The following is a 15,261-nucleotide window of genomic DNA, read 5'->3' on the forward strand; positions in this document are numbered from 1 at the left end:
AAAATAAAAATTGGGGAAAATTAAAACCCATTTTGTCCCTATTCTTAAGAATCACTGTTTATATTTATATACTGTATATTTTTTAAGTTTTTCAAATGTTCTGTTATTAACGTATTGGATATTGTTCTGCTTTCAGAAAGAGGCATTATTATGTATTTTCCAGGCACACAGTGTCATTTTATACCACAATCAAGTGTTCAAGCTCTAACTTAAAAAATGTAGTTAAATTGTTACATGTAAAATGAAGTTTGTCAAATTTAATTTATTTACATTTGTTTAACATGACAACTTATTAAGCTTAATATATGTAATAAACTTAATTTGATTAATAGGAACAACTTAACCATTTTTTATGTTGGATCAGCTGTTTTCTTTCAGTGTACCTTCAGTTATAAAAATTGCTGTACGTATCAAATATGACTTAAGAGAAATTTGACTTTATAATTTAACACCTTGAAATTAGGTCTCTGTCTCTTTAAGAAGCTCCTATTTTTTCTGACACTGCCTTCAGGAAGCCATCACAACCTTTCTGCATGGTTGTCAGGGAAGATGAAGGGATTTCTCAAACATGCATGAAAGAATCAAAGCAACACTTCAGGTATATATGAAGGAATACAAATATAACATGATGCAAAGCTCAAAAAAGTAAATTTTTCATAATGCTGCCCCTTTAAAACAAATTATCATATTATAAGATAACCTAAGCAAATACTAGGGATGCACCATTATTAAAATTTGAATATGTGGGAAATTAGTATCAAATTATTATTATTGTTACGGCCTACAAGTGATATCACAACACTTTGAAATCTTGAAAAAAACAAAAAAAACAAAAAAAAAACAAAAAAACGCTCACTTCACCACTACTTCGCTGCTCCAGTGAAACTCCCTAAAATTGTTTTCATTGCTAGTTCTCATTAATAAGTTCTTATATGTATAAGTATCTTGGAGTTTCGTAAAGTGCAAAGTGCTAAATAAATTTATGTATTATTATTAGATTGAGTACTTAGTCTGTTCTCCCTCATGCATGCCCAGTTTGTTATGAGTGACTGTAACAGGGGCATAAAGGTCTCAAATTTGGCCCCAAGTAAAAAAAAAAAAATCTGTTTCCCCTTTTGTTCAGTTCAGCTTTGACTAATCACAATTTTTGAGAAAGCAAAGTTCATTTCCAATAGGCACACCTAGAGAACAAAGAAATCACATATAGAACCTGTCTGACCGCATGAAGTAGGGAAAAAGAAATCAGAGGCAAAACATCGTCAACCTCACTTGCGTTGGTGTTCATGTTTTAACAACAATAAGAAAAAAAAATAGGTAAAAGAATTCAACCACCAAAACCACTGCTGACCAAACAGGACAATAACTTGGAGTTAGAGTTTCTAAGCTCGTGAGCCTTTCACAGAGCAGCCCTCTTCTGTGACTGCCACACTCAGCTCCTTCAGACTAGCCAGCAGCAATTAGCAAACACCTGGTGAAAATGTGCATCTGCTAAGTGCATTGTAGAAGCTACTTCTTATTGAAATGCTGGCAAATACATTCTTTAATGCTTTTTAGATTAATCAGTAAAACAACATTAATAGTGCAGTTGTTTTCTACTTGGATTAAACATTGATCTGTCAACTTTAAAGGGTGTCCAAATATTCAGGATTAAAAGCAGCCTGGTGAAATCTTAAATTTTACTCATCCTGTAAGTAGCTGTCATTTCAGCAGATCATAGGGTTAACATTCCCATACAAGTCTAAGTAAAAAAAAAAAAATAGCACAAAATCTGCCGTCTACAGGAGCGTGCAGCGCAGCATTCACTTCCTGCCTCCTTTATTCGGCCGACTTGTCTTCCTCGGGACTAGATGTTGCCTTAACTATTCAAGCCTTCTTCGTCTGTCCATTAAGAGCTTTGTTAGTCACTCAGGGGAGAAACACATCTGCCCTGCAGCTAGCAGCTTCACGCTAAACTAGGCCAAAACTAGTCCATAAAAAGTGTGGGTTGTATGTTTTGAAGTGGGGGGGGATTGTACATTCAGTCTGTCTAAAGGCAGAATAGATGAACCAGGTGAAACAAAGTTATATTCTTTGTCTTGATTATCCCGACACAGTACAGAAACAATTAACAACAAAGAAAACTGAATGTTTCTAGCCAGTCTTCTGGTCACGTAGTGTTAAAGCGCACATAACACATCTGGACGCTGTCTAAACAAACATGGCTTTTTTTTTTTTTTGCCCTCTGTTTTCACAGCCCTCTATCTTCCTTGATCCTGAGGCCTCCTGTCATCTGTTAGCAGCAGCAGGGGAGTTGACGAGCTGTATGTGTGTGTGTGTGTGTGTGTGTGTGTGTGTGTGTGTGTGTGTGTGTGTGTGTGTGTGTAGGTGTGTGTGTGTGTGTGTATATATTCTTCCCATGTGCGAATGCGTGCTAAATTTGGCAGAGTGAGAGCAAAAGGTGGTGTGTAGCTGCTGAAGTGAAGACATGTCAGTAGGAGAAAATAGACCTGTGCACAGCTAGGGGAAGCCTCTTGAGAAGCAGAAGGTTTTGTCATTAGGGGAACAGACGGCTTTTTACTACTTTTTTCTTTATGAGTGTATTCATGCGTTTTAGGAGAGTTTAAGAGGACGGTGCTTGCTGATGTGAGAATAATGTCATAATGTCAGCTTTGTGTTGCCTTTAAGCTGCAGTTTGTGTCTGCTCTTTTTTTTTTTTTTTGCACTGAATGATATTTGAATTATACATTGCTCATTTTAAGAGCTTGCCATAGCCTTGTTCAACAAAGCTTTTCCCAGCATGCTTCCACTCCGTTGCGCAGCACATGGTCGGTTGTTCCCAGGAACTTGTGCAAGGCTGCCATCTGTTGCATTAAAAATGAATTGCAGGAATATAATTCAGGACACAATATGAACACAGGAAACTTGTGTGAAACGGCGCCAACTCTTATTAATATTTACTTTGTTTTTTTAAAGCTTGGTAATTTCCTAAACTTTATGATTTAGTATGCAATACTCTAAGTAAAGTCTATTTTCAGCTGTGGATTAACATACATGAGGGAGACTCAGCATCAACTGGATTTTTATAAGTCACCCAGAGTTCATGCTTCAGAGGAAAGAAGGAGGCGTCTGCTCCCTTTATCTCTGGGTTATATGTTTTGCTTTTATTTTATTCTTTGTTATTAAAGAATAAAACCAATTCCCACATATCAACAATGAAAAAATGTAAATTCAGTTTTATAAATTATACATTTGTCATTCATTGTCATACATGACATGAAATGTATTTAAAACCACTTTCAATCGCCTACTTCCAATTTTGTTCCTGATTCTTGTATTTTCCATTGGTTAGGTTTTGATACCATGCTGCTAATCCTATGAAGCTCATGCACCACGATGTGCTTTGTGTTCACTTGAACCTTAAACAACAGTTTTTAGTCAAAAGGTTTCACAATTAGTTTGTGTGCCTCCTGAAGAAACAAATAATTATCCACCTTTACAGAAGGCTTGTTGATTTTTGGTGTGTTGTAACTGGGTAAGATGCATTGTGTACTTCCTATTGTCGTTGCACCCTGTGGATCTATTTAATTTGATTTAATTTCTCTGTTTTTAGATCATACAGATATTCTAACACATAAGAACATTAAAATATATTTGCTGTTTGGGAACCTTTTATGTTACAAACAGTTTCTTTTTGGTGTGGTAATGGTAATTAGCTTAGTTAGTTATCCTGGTGTTAGCTTAGAGCTAGTGCTGCTAGAGCTACTCCTGATTCTTTTACTAACTTTATGTTTCTGTCTGAGTTTCTTTCTCTCTGCTTCCTTTAGTGATATTAATGTATCTTTGCAGCTTTGGTGGCGAGGGTTTCAAAATTGGAAGCTCAGCTGTGTGCTGCTGCAGCAGATAACCTTGGCCCTTTAGCCAGTGCAGGGACCACAAGAATAGATTCTCTGCCTAGCGGTCTGTTGGTAGAACCCATGCAGTTGTTACCCAAGGCCGGCTGGGTGACGTTACATGGGAACCATAGTTTCAGAACCCAGCACACGGATCACCACCAACCTGTCTGGTTTCTAACAGATTTTCCCTCACTCAGCAACACACCCACTAAGAAGCAAACTCTGGTAATTGGCATCTCCATTGTCAGAAATGTAGCATTGGGACACCAACAACCACAGTCAAATGTTTACCAGGGGTCAGAACAGGTGACATCAAATCCTTCATAAAACTGCTGGCAGAGGATAAGCCTTGTTATTCATGGTGGCAGTGTTGACACTGCCAGTTACACCAATCAGAGGTGTAACTGGCAGTCGGACTCCATAGTTTTCTCTTGTCCCCTGCCAGATGAGAAATGTGACGACAGAGTGTTGTCATCCAACCACTGCTTTTCTAGGTGGTGTCTTGAGAATGATGTGGGTTATGTTGATAATTGGCATGCATTTTGGGGAAAACCAGTCTGATCAAACCCAGTTTGGACAGATAGATGCCATCCAAATTATCTGTGAATTAAATTTTACATACATTTCCTGGTAGAAAATGCCTTCTAAGCTGTATGACTTTGGCTAGTCCTTTGGGTGTGCTTCCAGCATGAGGCCATTTTAATGCAAATTGACAGTGACTACATGCTACTACCTGGTACTCACTACTAATCCAAAAAGACAAGCAGTTCAAGCATGTCTCCATCTCTTTTAGAGCAATCAGCAATTGAAGGATCTTTGAAAACCATCCATCTTTGTTCTGCTATTTCATGTCACACTTTATAGTTTGTGGTTGTTGTGTGACATTATGTGAAAAGAAGCAGCACTCGCCTACACTTTATTTGGCTAAATATCACACAGCATGCAAAAAAAAACTAGGTGTCGTCAAAGACTCTGACCTCAATTACAACACCCACGTTGAGTCTATTACTGAATTATCCTATTAGAGCTTTAAAATGCCAGAATGAAGAGTGTCCTACCTAAACAGAACACAGAAAGGCTTGTACAGGCTTTTATGTCCAGGGCTTTGGGTTATTGTAATGGTGTCTGTGTGTTTCTGGGTAAAAACATGACAGTCTCATGGCCTCAGATAATGGAGCTGTGTTTGTACTTGTCCTGATATATCTCAGCATTGCATTCAATACAATCATAATATTCTCTTAGAAGAGTTTGAACATGTAGGAATTAAAGAAACAGCACTAACCTGGTTTAATCTTATTTGTCCTACAAATTCCTGAATGATAAAACTTCTTCATACTCAAGGGTTACTTGTAGAGTACCACAGGGTTCTATGCTTTGACTAATTCTCTTTACTACATATATGTTTCCAGTTTGTAAAATCATTAGCCAGAATAGCATAAATTTCCACTGTTATGCTGATGATACTCAGCTAAATCCCAATAAATCCAGTCAGTTAGGTAAATTACAGCCAGGTCTTGAGAACATAAAAACATGGATGTCTTGTTTTATTCAAACAAGACAGAAATTGTAATTTTTTTAAAACCAGAGTTTTTGATAATGAAACTGCTTAGTCCTTTGATCTGGATGGTATCAAATTGTCATTGATGATAAATTAAGGATTGATCTGTTATCTTTGACCATGGAAACTTGAGGTGATCTGCTGGGTTTCCTTAGACAGAAAACTCTTTTAAAACAACTTGTACAAAAAATGAACTTAACTGCATCATTTAATAAGTAGGCTCACTTGAAATGGATTAACTGACTTGGAATGTGTTAGTACATGTTTTGTAAATTGGCTCATCAGTTATGCCTCATTTATTTATCACTTTTAACTTTAAAAAAATAATAATGCTAACCTTTTTCATGGTTCTGTTGGTGTATTTTGTGTCTTTTTATTTATCCGTAAAACACTTTGCATTGACCTCTGTATGAGAGGGAAACTTGCCTCATTTTGTCTAAATGGTTTATAAAAACATTTTTAATCTGTCATTAACGAATGCAAAATATGGCTCGACATAGAAACAATAGGAAGGACAAAGTTGATCCAGTCACTCCCTTACATCATAGCATCTACATAAGAAAAAAGTAAATACTCTAACCCTGGGTGTGATTAGAACCTCCAGAGATCATCACTTGATATTTTATGTGAAAAAAGGTTAAGATGCTTTACATTTTAGTGATAAATTCTGTTTGATTAATAATAAGAATAATAATCCATGTTTGTCTGGTTTATAAAAATTCTTTCTTTGTGCTTTGTTGAATGTTAGCCACTAGATGTCACTGTACTTCTCTCTTAGGTTATCTGGTATAGGGAACGGAACCCCCTATTAAAGTCATCTAACAACCTATGTAGTTATGTATTTTCAGACAAAACTACATAAAAAAATAAATAAAAACGGTCGAGGTAAACTTTCAACCGATCACCCCAACACATGTAATAGATGTTGATTTATCACTCCAGAGATGAATCATCAGGCTGTCTGCCTGGGCAGGGAATATAAATATCTTATCTCCGCATTTAATGACAAGCTGACCTTTGGATTTCAGGGGGATGCTGTGAGGAGGGAAGCCCATGAGGGCATCTGGGTTTTTTACCACAAGCTTCATAATTGTAATGTTGGCTTGGCTTCTTTGAGAATCTGCTATGGTTCCTTATAGATTCAGAGCTGTTTTTGTCAGAAAGACAAATTGAGACTCAAGTTATTGTCAGAATCAGTTTGAAATTTGAAAATTAATTTTTTCATCAAAGTAAGACTGTCAAACAAGGTAAGTCCTGGTAAATATCTTGATGTATCAAGCATTTATGAGGATTTAAAAAAATACTTTTGTCTTGTAAAAGCACTTTTTAGGTGAATTCTAAAGATGTGGTTTTGTTCATTTCTCATCTTTTCATTTCAAACTGTGTAATGTTTAGATTTAAGGATTGCACGGTTAATGTATTATTTCCTCATGCAAAAGTGCCATCCCACCCCCCAAAAAAGAAATGGAGTCTTGTTAAGCCACACTGTTTACAGTAGGTGGTAATAAAAATCATATAAACTGATGTGAAACCATGGTTTTCCACCATAGAAGAAGACACTTAAAGTTAGCTTGGTGAAATGTAGTACAACGCAAAATTTATGAGACATTGTCTTCCTAAGAAATGAAGGGATGGCGGCTGAATGCCTGACCCTTTGACATGGAAGTTGTAATGTTGCCAAGGGAGGAAATCCCATTTCATCATTGGGGGGAACCATAAACATGGAAATGAGCAATTTTGGGGGTGGGGTGTCGGCAAATTTACAGTGAAATGCAACATAAAATGTAGTTTAAAAAAAAAAAACACATTCAGGCTTCAAGACAAAAATGACTAGTTAGTAGCAATGCATATAAAATGTGTTTTTCTCAGTAAACAAACTGTTGAAACCCATAGAAGTTACTTTAAACCTTATTTTGTTGTTTTTCCATGTCCTGGACGGCTGAGAACCTGGATTTCTGGGAAATATCATACATTTCTAGACTTTTCCAAGATTGCGGGACCCGTGAATGTTGCCCAGCAATAAAGGGTGTCAGGTAGTAGGTTGGCACACTGAAATTTGCTAAGACATAAGCTATGTTTCCATTAAAAATATGCACAAAATGTTTTCTTTGTTTTTTTCTTTTATATTTTGCTAATGTTGAAAAACCCAAAGTTTCCAGTTGCAGTGTTTCCATTAAATAAGAAATGTAATTAAAATCACACTTGAAGAAGTTTGAATTTAAAAACATGCCAAACTATAAACCTCCTACCTCTTCTTGTTGTCTTCTTTTCCATTTCCGCCAGTAGCAACATCTGGTATTTGATCACGTGACTCGTGTTTTGTGTAAAACGTGTTTCCATTGCAGTTTTGCAAAATACACTAATTTTGATGCAACTGAGAAAAACCACCTCATGGTAGCACAAAAACGTTTCATCAAAAAATCTGAGTTTTTCAAAACTGCTGTGTTTCCATTTACAGAATTTTTTTCTAATCCCAATTTGCACAATTATATTGTCAATGGAAACAATATAATTGTGGAATGGAAGCTATTGACATTAACAATATATAAAGATCACTCAAGAGTTAATTAACTTCAGCATATGCAAAATCATATGATTGTAACACAGAAACAGCAACGCAGGCCTAAACATGCTATTCTCTCTTCACTCTCTGTTACTCTTTTATGTGGTTTAATGAAGAGCCTCTTGTGATCTCTCTGCATAAGAAGGTTCAGATGATCACAGGCTGCATGTTGGCAGTCACTTTGCTGACTACAAGGCATCCACACACAGGCCTTGCGAATCAAATATGCTGTCACATCATCAAAGATGTTTCAAAACTGGGCTTTCTGTTGAAATCCAGAAAACATTCACAGTGAGTTGGAAAAATACTGACAAAGCACAAGTGCTGCTCATTCATTATCCATGTCACACCGCCAGTATGTGTGCTTATTTTAAGCATCTATTTCCTAATGTTCTCACTATGAATGGCAGATTTGGTTATTAAGTGTACCAGCTTGCGTTGCTATAATCAGCACGTGCTTGTGTGAATTAGTAGGTAGTTATCTTCGCTGGATCTGTGAAGCGTCTCATTTCGCATCGTCAGATAGGCTTATCAGTTCCCAATCAGAGACAACTGTATCGCCAGACGAAAGCTTGTGATTTGTGCATTTAATCATCATTGAGCTGGTTTAAGAGATTATGGGGAAACATTATTTAAACAGTAACAAAAAGGGATGTCTCTGGAAACATTCAATATCATCACCTGGTCCAAGTCATCAATTGTCAAAAGTGGTTTTGTAGTCGTTGATTTTACCAAAAAGCTATGAATTCAACACGTTGGAATAGCACACAAACTTTTATGAGCTGGTTGATGCTGTGAGAAAAAACCCCAATAAAAACCATCATCCACTTACTCCTTCCTGTCTTCGTGGTTATTACCAGTAGTAACATCCCGTTGCTGATCATGTGATTTGTGTGATGTGAAAAAATTTGTTTTCTTTGCATTTCTGTGAGATGCATCTATTTTGATACAGCTGAAAAACCATCTCATCCTAGTGCAAAAACCTGTTATCAAAAAACGTGAGATTTTTTTTAGATTAGTGTGTTTCCAATAAGCAAATTTATTTTTATAATTTCAAGTTGTGCAATTTTATGGTTAAAATGTAGCTAGCGAATGCATCTTTGTAAATTTTTAACTCTTTGGTGCTGAACACTGATTGAATAAGATCGACTCATTAACTGTGTGTTCATATTTGTTTGTGTGATAGCTTTTGAGATCACACATGAAAACGGCTCTTTATTTACCACTTCTAGATAAAGTGTCAGATAGTGATATCATCTCGTGAAAATAATTCAAAAATAATCCAGAAAGTTTAATGTATTTTTGTAATGTATAATATTGAATATGGAAAAACCTTACACTGTAGGAGAAAGACTCCAGTAAACACATGAACTGACTGCTAAATACATTACTGCGAAAACATTATAAACACACAATACTCCCTTTATACTTTTTTTTTTTTTAGAAAACTTATTCAAATTGAATTAAAACGAAAATGTAAACACCTACCTAGAGCTTCAGTCAGTTATAAAATTTAAATAAATCAAATAAAAGTTTTTGTTCTTAAAAAATATAAAATTTTACAGCACTTGGTCACAGTTATGTATTAAAATGTAAAACACATTTTTTGCATGATTTTTAAGTGTGAAGTCATACTTTTTACAACCAGTGAAATCTTTGTTCATCCATAATTCCTACAGTGACACCAAATCAAAATCAGAGTGACTAATATGTTTTTTTTTTGTTTTTTTTTGTGACTTTAAATCCAACCAAACTTATTTTACAGTCATGGCTGTCTTTCTAAAATAAGAAAACACTTAGAACATCCTGACCTCAGACTTCATACCACATGGTATAAGGCAAGTGGAATGAGCAGATTATATCAGGGGAACATTTTTGAATAAACAAAAGAATATCATCTATTTTCCATTCTTTCTGTCAGTATGGACCTGCTTTCTGCTTGGACCCTGAGATGAAAACTAAACAGGACTTCCCCTCCTTGGAAAATTAGCTGCCACTCCACTGACACACACGCACACACGCAGACGCACGCACACACACACACACTCCCTCGTCCCCTTTTATCATGCGATTACGCGTCCCCTCTATGGACGATCCAAAGGGGGAATTGGGTAAATAACATGACTTTCTTCTGCCTCCTCTAGCTTTTCTCTTCATCCCATTCCAACACCCCCCACCCCTTCACCACGTCCTCCATCTTCCTTTCTCTCCATCTCTGCCCCACTTCCCATTTTCTCTCTCTGCTGTCTCCTTGGCCCCATGAACATTTTCAATTTCTGCCTGATCAGCTGCAAAATTGAGTAGATCTGCAGACACACATGCAGACAGAGGAATACACACGCACACAAACACACACGCGCTATTTGCTGTTATCAGTGTGCAACAAGACCAGGGGAAACTTGATATAGTCACATTCACGGTCTGTCACAGACGAACCATCTGCAAAGCCCTGAATGTTTTGGACAATTGTTCGACTTGAATCTTCTCGGGAGAATGAGTTTCCCCCTTTTTTTTAGCTTAACTCCCTACCAAGTTCGTGTGACAGTAAACATCATCATTTCCTGCTTGCGCTCTCTTTTTCCTCTTGATTTTTCCCTCCATATGTTTGGGCAGGTTTTCATATGACTGTCAGACCCATGTATCGTTACATTTTCCAAAAATACAAGACTTTGTTTCACAAATGATGGGATGATGAGGTCTTCATTGGAGGCTCTAAAGAGGTTTCTTGACGCTTACAGGAGAATTGATTAACGAGGAATTGCTTGGTGGAGCAGGCCATCCAGATTTAGAAGCGGAGATGTCTCGTTAGAGGATGGCAGCTTGGGTTTTCCTTTGGTGCTAATTGACAGTGGGAGTGGAGGCCCAACTCAATATATGTTCCACTGAATATAAATGCAGGAGGTGCTTCCTTTTTAAAAGAATTTAGTACTTTACACTCTAGACTTTATTTGGTATTTTACATGATAGACCTATACAAAGTAGAGCATAACTTTCAAACGTGACCTATTATGCGTCTTTGAACAGGTAAAAATAACTCTGTGGACTATACAAAACATGTTCATCACATTTTTTGCACACAATCTTCGTTTGGTAATGAGATTGTGGTATGCTCAGTTCTGCTTTAGTTCAGCAGTTTTAGAGCCTCTTGCCACTTTAAATGAAAATAATCTGCTACTAAGCCACAATGCCCCAACTAAACGTTGGAAATGGCAAGTGCGCATTTGTGCAACTGCAGATCACTGAAAAGCAGAAGTCGAGCCTCCTGCACAACCAACAACAACAATCAGAAGTGGTTTTTGAATGGTAACAAACACTTGATACCAGGCCAGGCTCCTGTGGGGTTGCTAGATGAGGGGCCTCCAGTCTGGGTTAACCCTAACCTCCAAAAACAATCCAGAGACTCCACATTGTTCACAACTCCTTTTTCTATTCGCTGATTGGCCCGGTTAAAATTTTTTCACAGAAATCAAGTTGTGATTTCTGTGAATATAACAGAAATCCCAAACAGATCACTCAAGGGAAATGAGAAATGAGAGCAGGAATACGTAGGGATGCAATGGCCAGTCCAGGGTTCTGTATGTTTTTAAGTACAATTTTGGACTTCCACATGCTTGCTGTGTCCTTTATATTGCTTGTGAGAAACTTCAAGCAGAATGTCTTGTAGTTTGCTGTGAAAACAGTGACTTTTTTGGCACTCATAGACTTGTCTATGTTGTTCTGTCAATCTTCACAAGCATCTCTTGAGTTACCATAAGCCCGTTGGCCAAGTCCTTCTCCTCTCTGCCATTTGTTTTCCTTGGATGTCATGTTTTGGTGGGTTTGCTGTTCTGCCATGCTCTGTTCCATTTTGGATGATGGAGTGAACAGAGCTGCATGAAATTTTGTTTTATAGTCTAACTCTGATTTTAAATTTCTCAATTACTTCCCTCCTGACCTCTCTGATGTATTCCTTGATTTTCATGATGCTGTTTGTTCACCAATGTTCTCTAATAATTCTCTGAGGCATTCAAAAAAATAATATTACGTGGCTTATCTGAATTTTATCAACAGACATTATAAAACAGTGATCCAAAACAATAAAACAACCACAAATGTAAAGCTTTGGTTGACTTTCTTTGTAAAATGTGGAAACCCAAACTATGGAGTAAATTATAACATTTCACTTTTTTATTTGAGACCATACCTTGGAATTATGATTTGTGCTGGAGAGAAAATAGCTGCACCATTTAATAGCAGACATGTCACATTTTAAAAATACTGGTTACAGACAGTTATAGAAATTGTGACATCAGTAACCAAAAGTATTATTCTGTATGGAATGTTTTACTTTACAATAAAGCAAAAATCTATGAATTATTAGTCGGCCTTGAATTAATTATACAGTTTACATAAGAAAACCCCCCCCACACACACACACACACACACACACACACACACACACACACACACACACACACACACACACACACACAGACAAAAAAAATCAATCATGCAACAAGCAAAGGATCTCAGTGAAGTGTGTAGAGGATGAATTTGGTCGCCTCTCAGCAGGATGAAGGAAACCACTGTGAAGTCTGCTGCTACAGATGCGGTTCTATTTTTCCTCCAGATGGAAGCAGGTTGAACAGGCTGCTCGGCTGCTGTGAACCGATCATGTTCTGGGCACAGCCCTGCAGTCCAGGATAATGCAGCTCTCCGTTCTCCATGTTTCCAGTTGAGATTGCTGCACTGTGAAAGTTCAGAAAAATTCTCAATCTTCGCTTCCTTAATGCTTTGCTTTATGTGTTGTCTTTAAGACTGCTGAAGTTAGGGGCACTTGAACATTTTGTAGAACAAAATGTTCAAGTGTCATTTTGCTTAATTATTCAAGCAACAGCACCAAATAATAGATGTGAAAGAAGAAATAGTCAGATAATAATCAACCCAGTTTTGAATAAATACTTTAGGAGGCTTTGCTGAGGGAAATTTCACACTAAAATATCAACAAGCTAATATGCTAGAGACAGCCAGATACTAGGGGATTGATAAGGTCATGCATTTGAAATGATTAAGTCTTCTTTTATTTAAGCATTCTCAAGTTGGTGATTTTCAATTCAAAATTAAAATTTTCTTTCAACTCCCTCAACATTAATGTAGATCACACACACAATTGTCTGTTGAAATCAGAAGATTCCAACTACGAAGGGCTCTGAAACCACACATTACTTTACATGTATGAACTTAAGTACTGATAATTTCAAACTGTTAAAGGAACAGTATTATGTAAAATCAATTTTCTTGAGCTTTACAACATGTTAGAATGTTTTCCCTCCTCAAAGACATACCTGGAGTGTTTTTATTCTTTATTTCTTTCATGCATGTCTAAGAAACCCTTCAGTCTCCATGTGAACCATTCAGTGGTGGAAAAACGCCTGTGTGGACAGAGCACCACTTTTTCCATGCATCTCCTCCCTCTTCCCCACTCAGTTCCTTCAGACTAGCCAGAAGCAATTAGCAAACACCTGGCAGAACTACTTCTGCTGAGCTCTCACATAGACTACTTTCCAGGTGTTTGCTGGACATAAATATTTACTTTGTGTACCAAATATTTATTTTACAAACTAAACATTTAGTTTACTAAACATTTAGTTTACAAATTAAATATTTAGTTCCTAACTAAATGTTTAACTCTGAGCTGAATATGTACTTTAAGTGTACCAACTAAATGTTTATTTTCAAACTAAATATTTTGCTCAGACCTAAATATTTTTGCTTGCAAACTAAATAAATAATTAGCAAGAAAGCTACATGTTTAGCTAGTCGATTATTTAGATTGCTAGCTAAATATTTGATTTACTAATCATTACATTTGACTTTTTCTGACAGGCTAAATATTTAGTTGCTGCACTAAATAATTACAATGGTGATGACAAAATATTTTCAAACTAGATATTTTCGCTCAGGCTTTTAAAATAAGCTTCCTAATTAAATATTTGGCAAGAAATCTACATATTTAGCTTGTTAACGATAGCTAAATATATTTTAGCTTGCTAACTGTTTAGACTGCTATCCATTTAATTTGACTTTCTCTGTGACAGGCTAAATATTAAGTTTGAAACTAAATCTGTAGCTTGTAAATTAAATACCTAGGTATGACATTTAAATGTATCATTGTGAAAATCTGACTATCTTTGACTGGCTAAATAAACTGAAATGTTGCTGTTAATTATTTTACTGTGTAACTTTACAAATGGCAGTCCCATACTCCTTAACCAAAGATAAACTGTAACTGATACTTTGTTCCACAAATTATTGTACAGATATGTAGATAATTTTCTTTAAGTAACTTATTTTTTAGGGTTTTAATCCTGTTAGTTGATTTCTGCATAATATTACTACATTAGAATTTCTGTATTTTCACCCTAAAATGAAGTTAGAAGGGGAAAAAACTCTGATGTATTTCTAATAAACAGGATTTTCAAACTGCTATTGTTGTAATGCAGAAATAGCCAGATATATTTTGGCAGAGAAGGGGGAATCCCTCATTAGAGATGACGGGAAACGACGGAAAAGGTCAGGCATCTGAATAGCACTAATGAAGTCAAAACATGCCGTTCGCAACTATATAACCTGGAGTGTATTAGACGTTTACATGTGTGGAAAAAAAAAAAAAGTTCACCAACGCGCCTGGAAATGACAAACGAGCTGCATCTTGCTCTTCCTGCTGCCGCTGCTTCCAGGAGCCACCGGCAGGTGGCGCTCTCCTCCTTCCCGAACCACCGCCGGGACAGACCCTGGGAGCGCAGCGTGGCCGCCCGCCGCACACGACGGAGGAACTGAATGAACTTTAAATCTGCCTCCCAACTTTCCGCCTCTCTCCTCCCGCCGGTCTCTCCCCCCCAGCCACCGCCGCCCCCACTCTCACTCTCCCCCCTCCACACAATCTCTTCCTCTCCCGCCTCCGCCGCTCCGCAGGTGAAAACCCAGAGGCAGATCTCAGCCATGGATTTACTGCGATCACGATCCAAGTGCTGAACCGTCACATCTTTCCACTCGTCCGGATTTCCAGGCGCTTTTTGCGGATGATCATCAGCGTCGTGAGGCGAGATGATGGCTTCAATAGGCGAATTCGACCCTCTGAACACCAGAGTCCCTGCAACTAAGATAGAAGTTACTGTGTCCTGCAGGTAAAGAATATTTATTATTATTATTATTATTATTATTATTATTATTATTATTATTATTATATTCATTGGATAATAATAATACACTTGTCTTAAAGTATGATC

The 15,261-nt window shown here is 37.0% G+C and overlaps 1 protein-coding gene across 1 annotated transcript in view; it reads left to right on the forward strand.

The window, feature by feature from the left end:
• The first annotated feature begins 14,749 nt into the window (after nucleotides 1-14,749).
• LOC106947665 (copine-9-like) overlaps nucleotides 14,750-15,261 on the forward strand; it is a 111,439-nt gene continuing 110,927 nt past the window's right edge. Inside the window, exon 1 of the mRNA XM_015032815.1 lies at nucleotides 14,750-15,159. Coding sequence (XP_014888301.1) covers nucleotides 15,080-15,159 — 80 coding nt within the window. The 5' untranslated portion in view covers nucleotides 14,750-15,079. The remainder of the gene's footprint in view (nucleotides 15,160-15,261) is intronic.

Source organism: Poecilia latipinna, unplaced genomic scaffold (genome assembly GCF_001443285.1).
Source record: "Poecilia latipinna isolate Pla-1442-1.1 unplaced genomic scaffold, P_latipinna-1.0 Scaffold251, whole genome shotgun sequence".
NCBI lineage: Eukaryota > Metazoa > Chordata > Actinopteri > Cyprinodontiformes > Poeciliidae > Poecilia > Poecilia latipinna.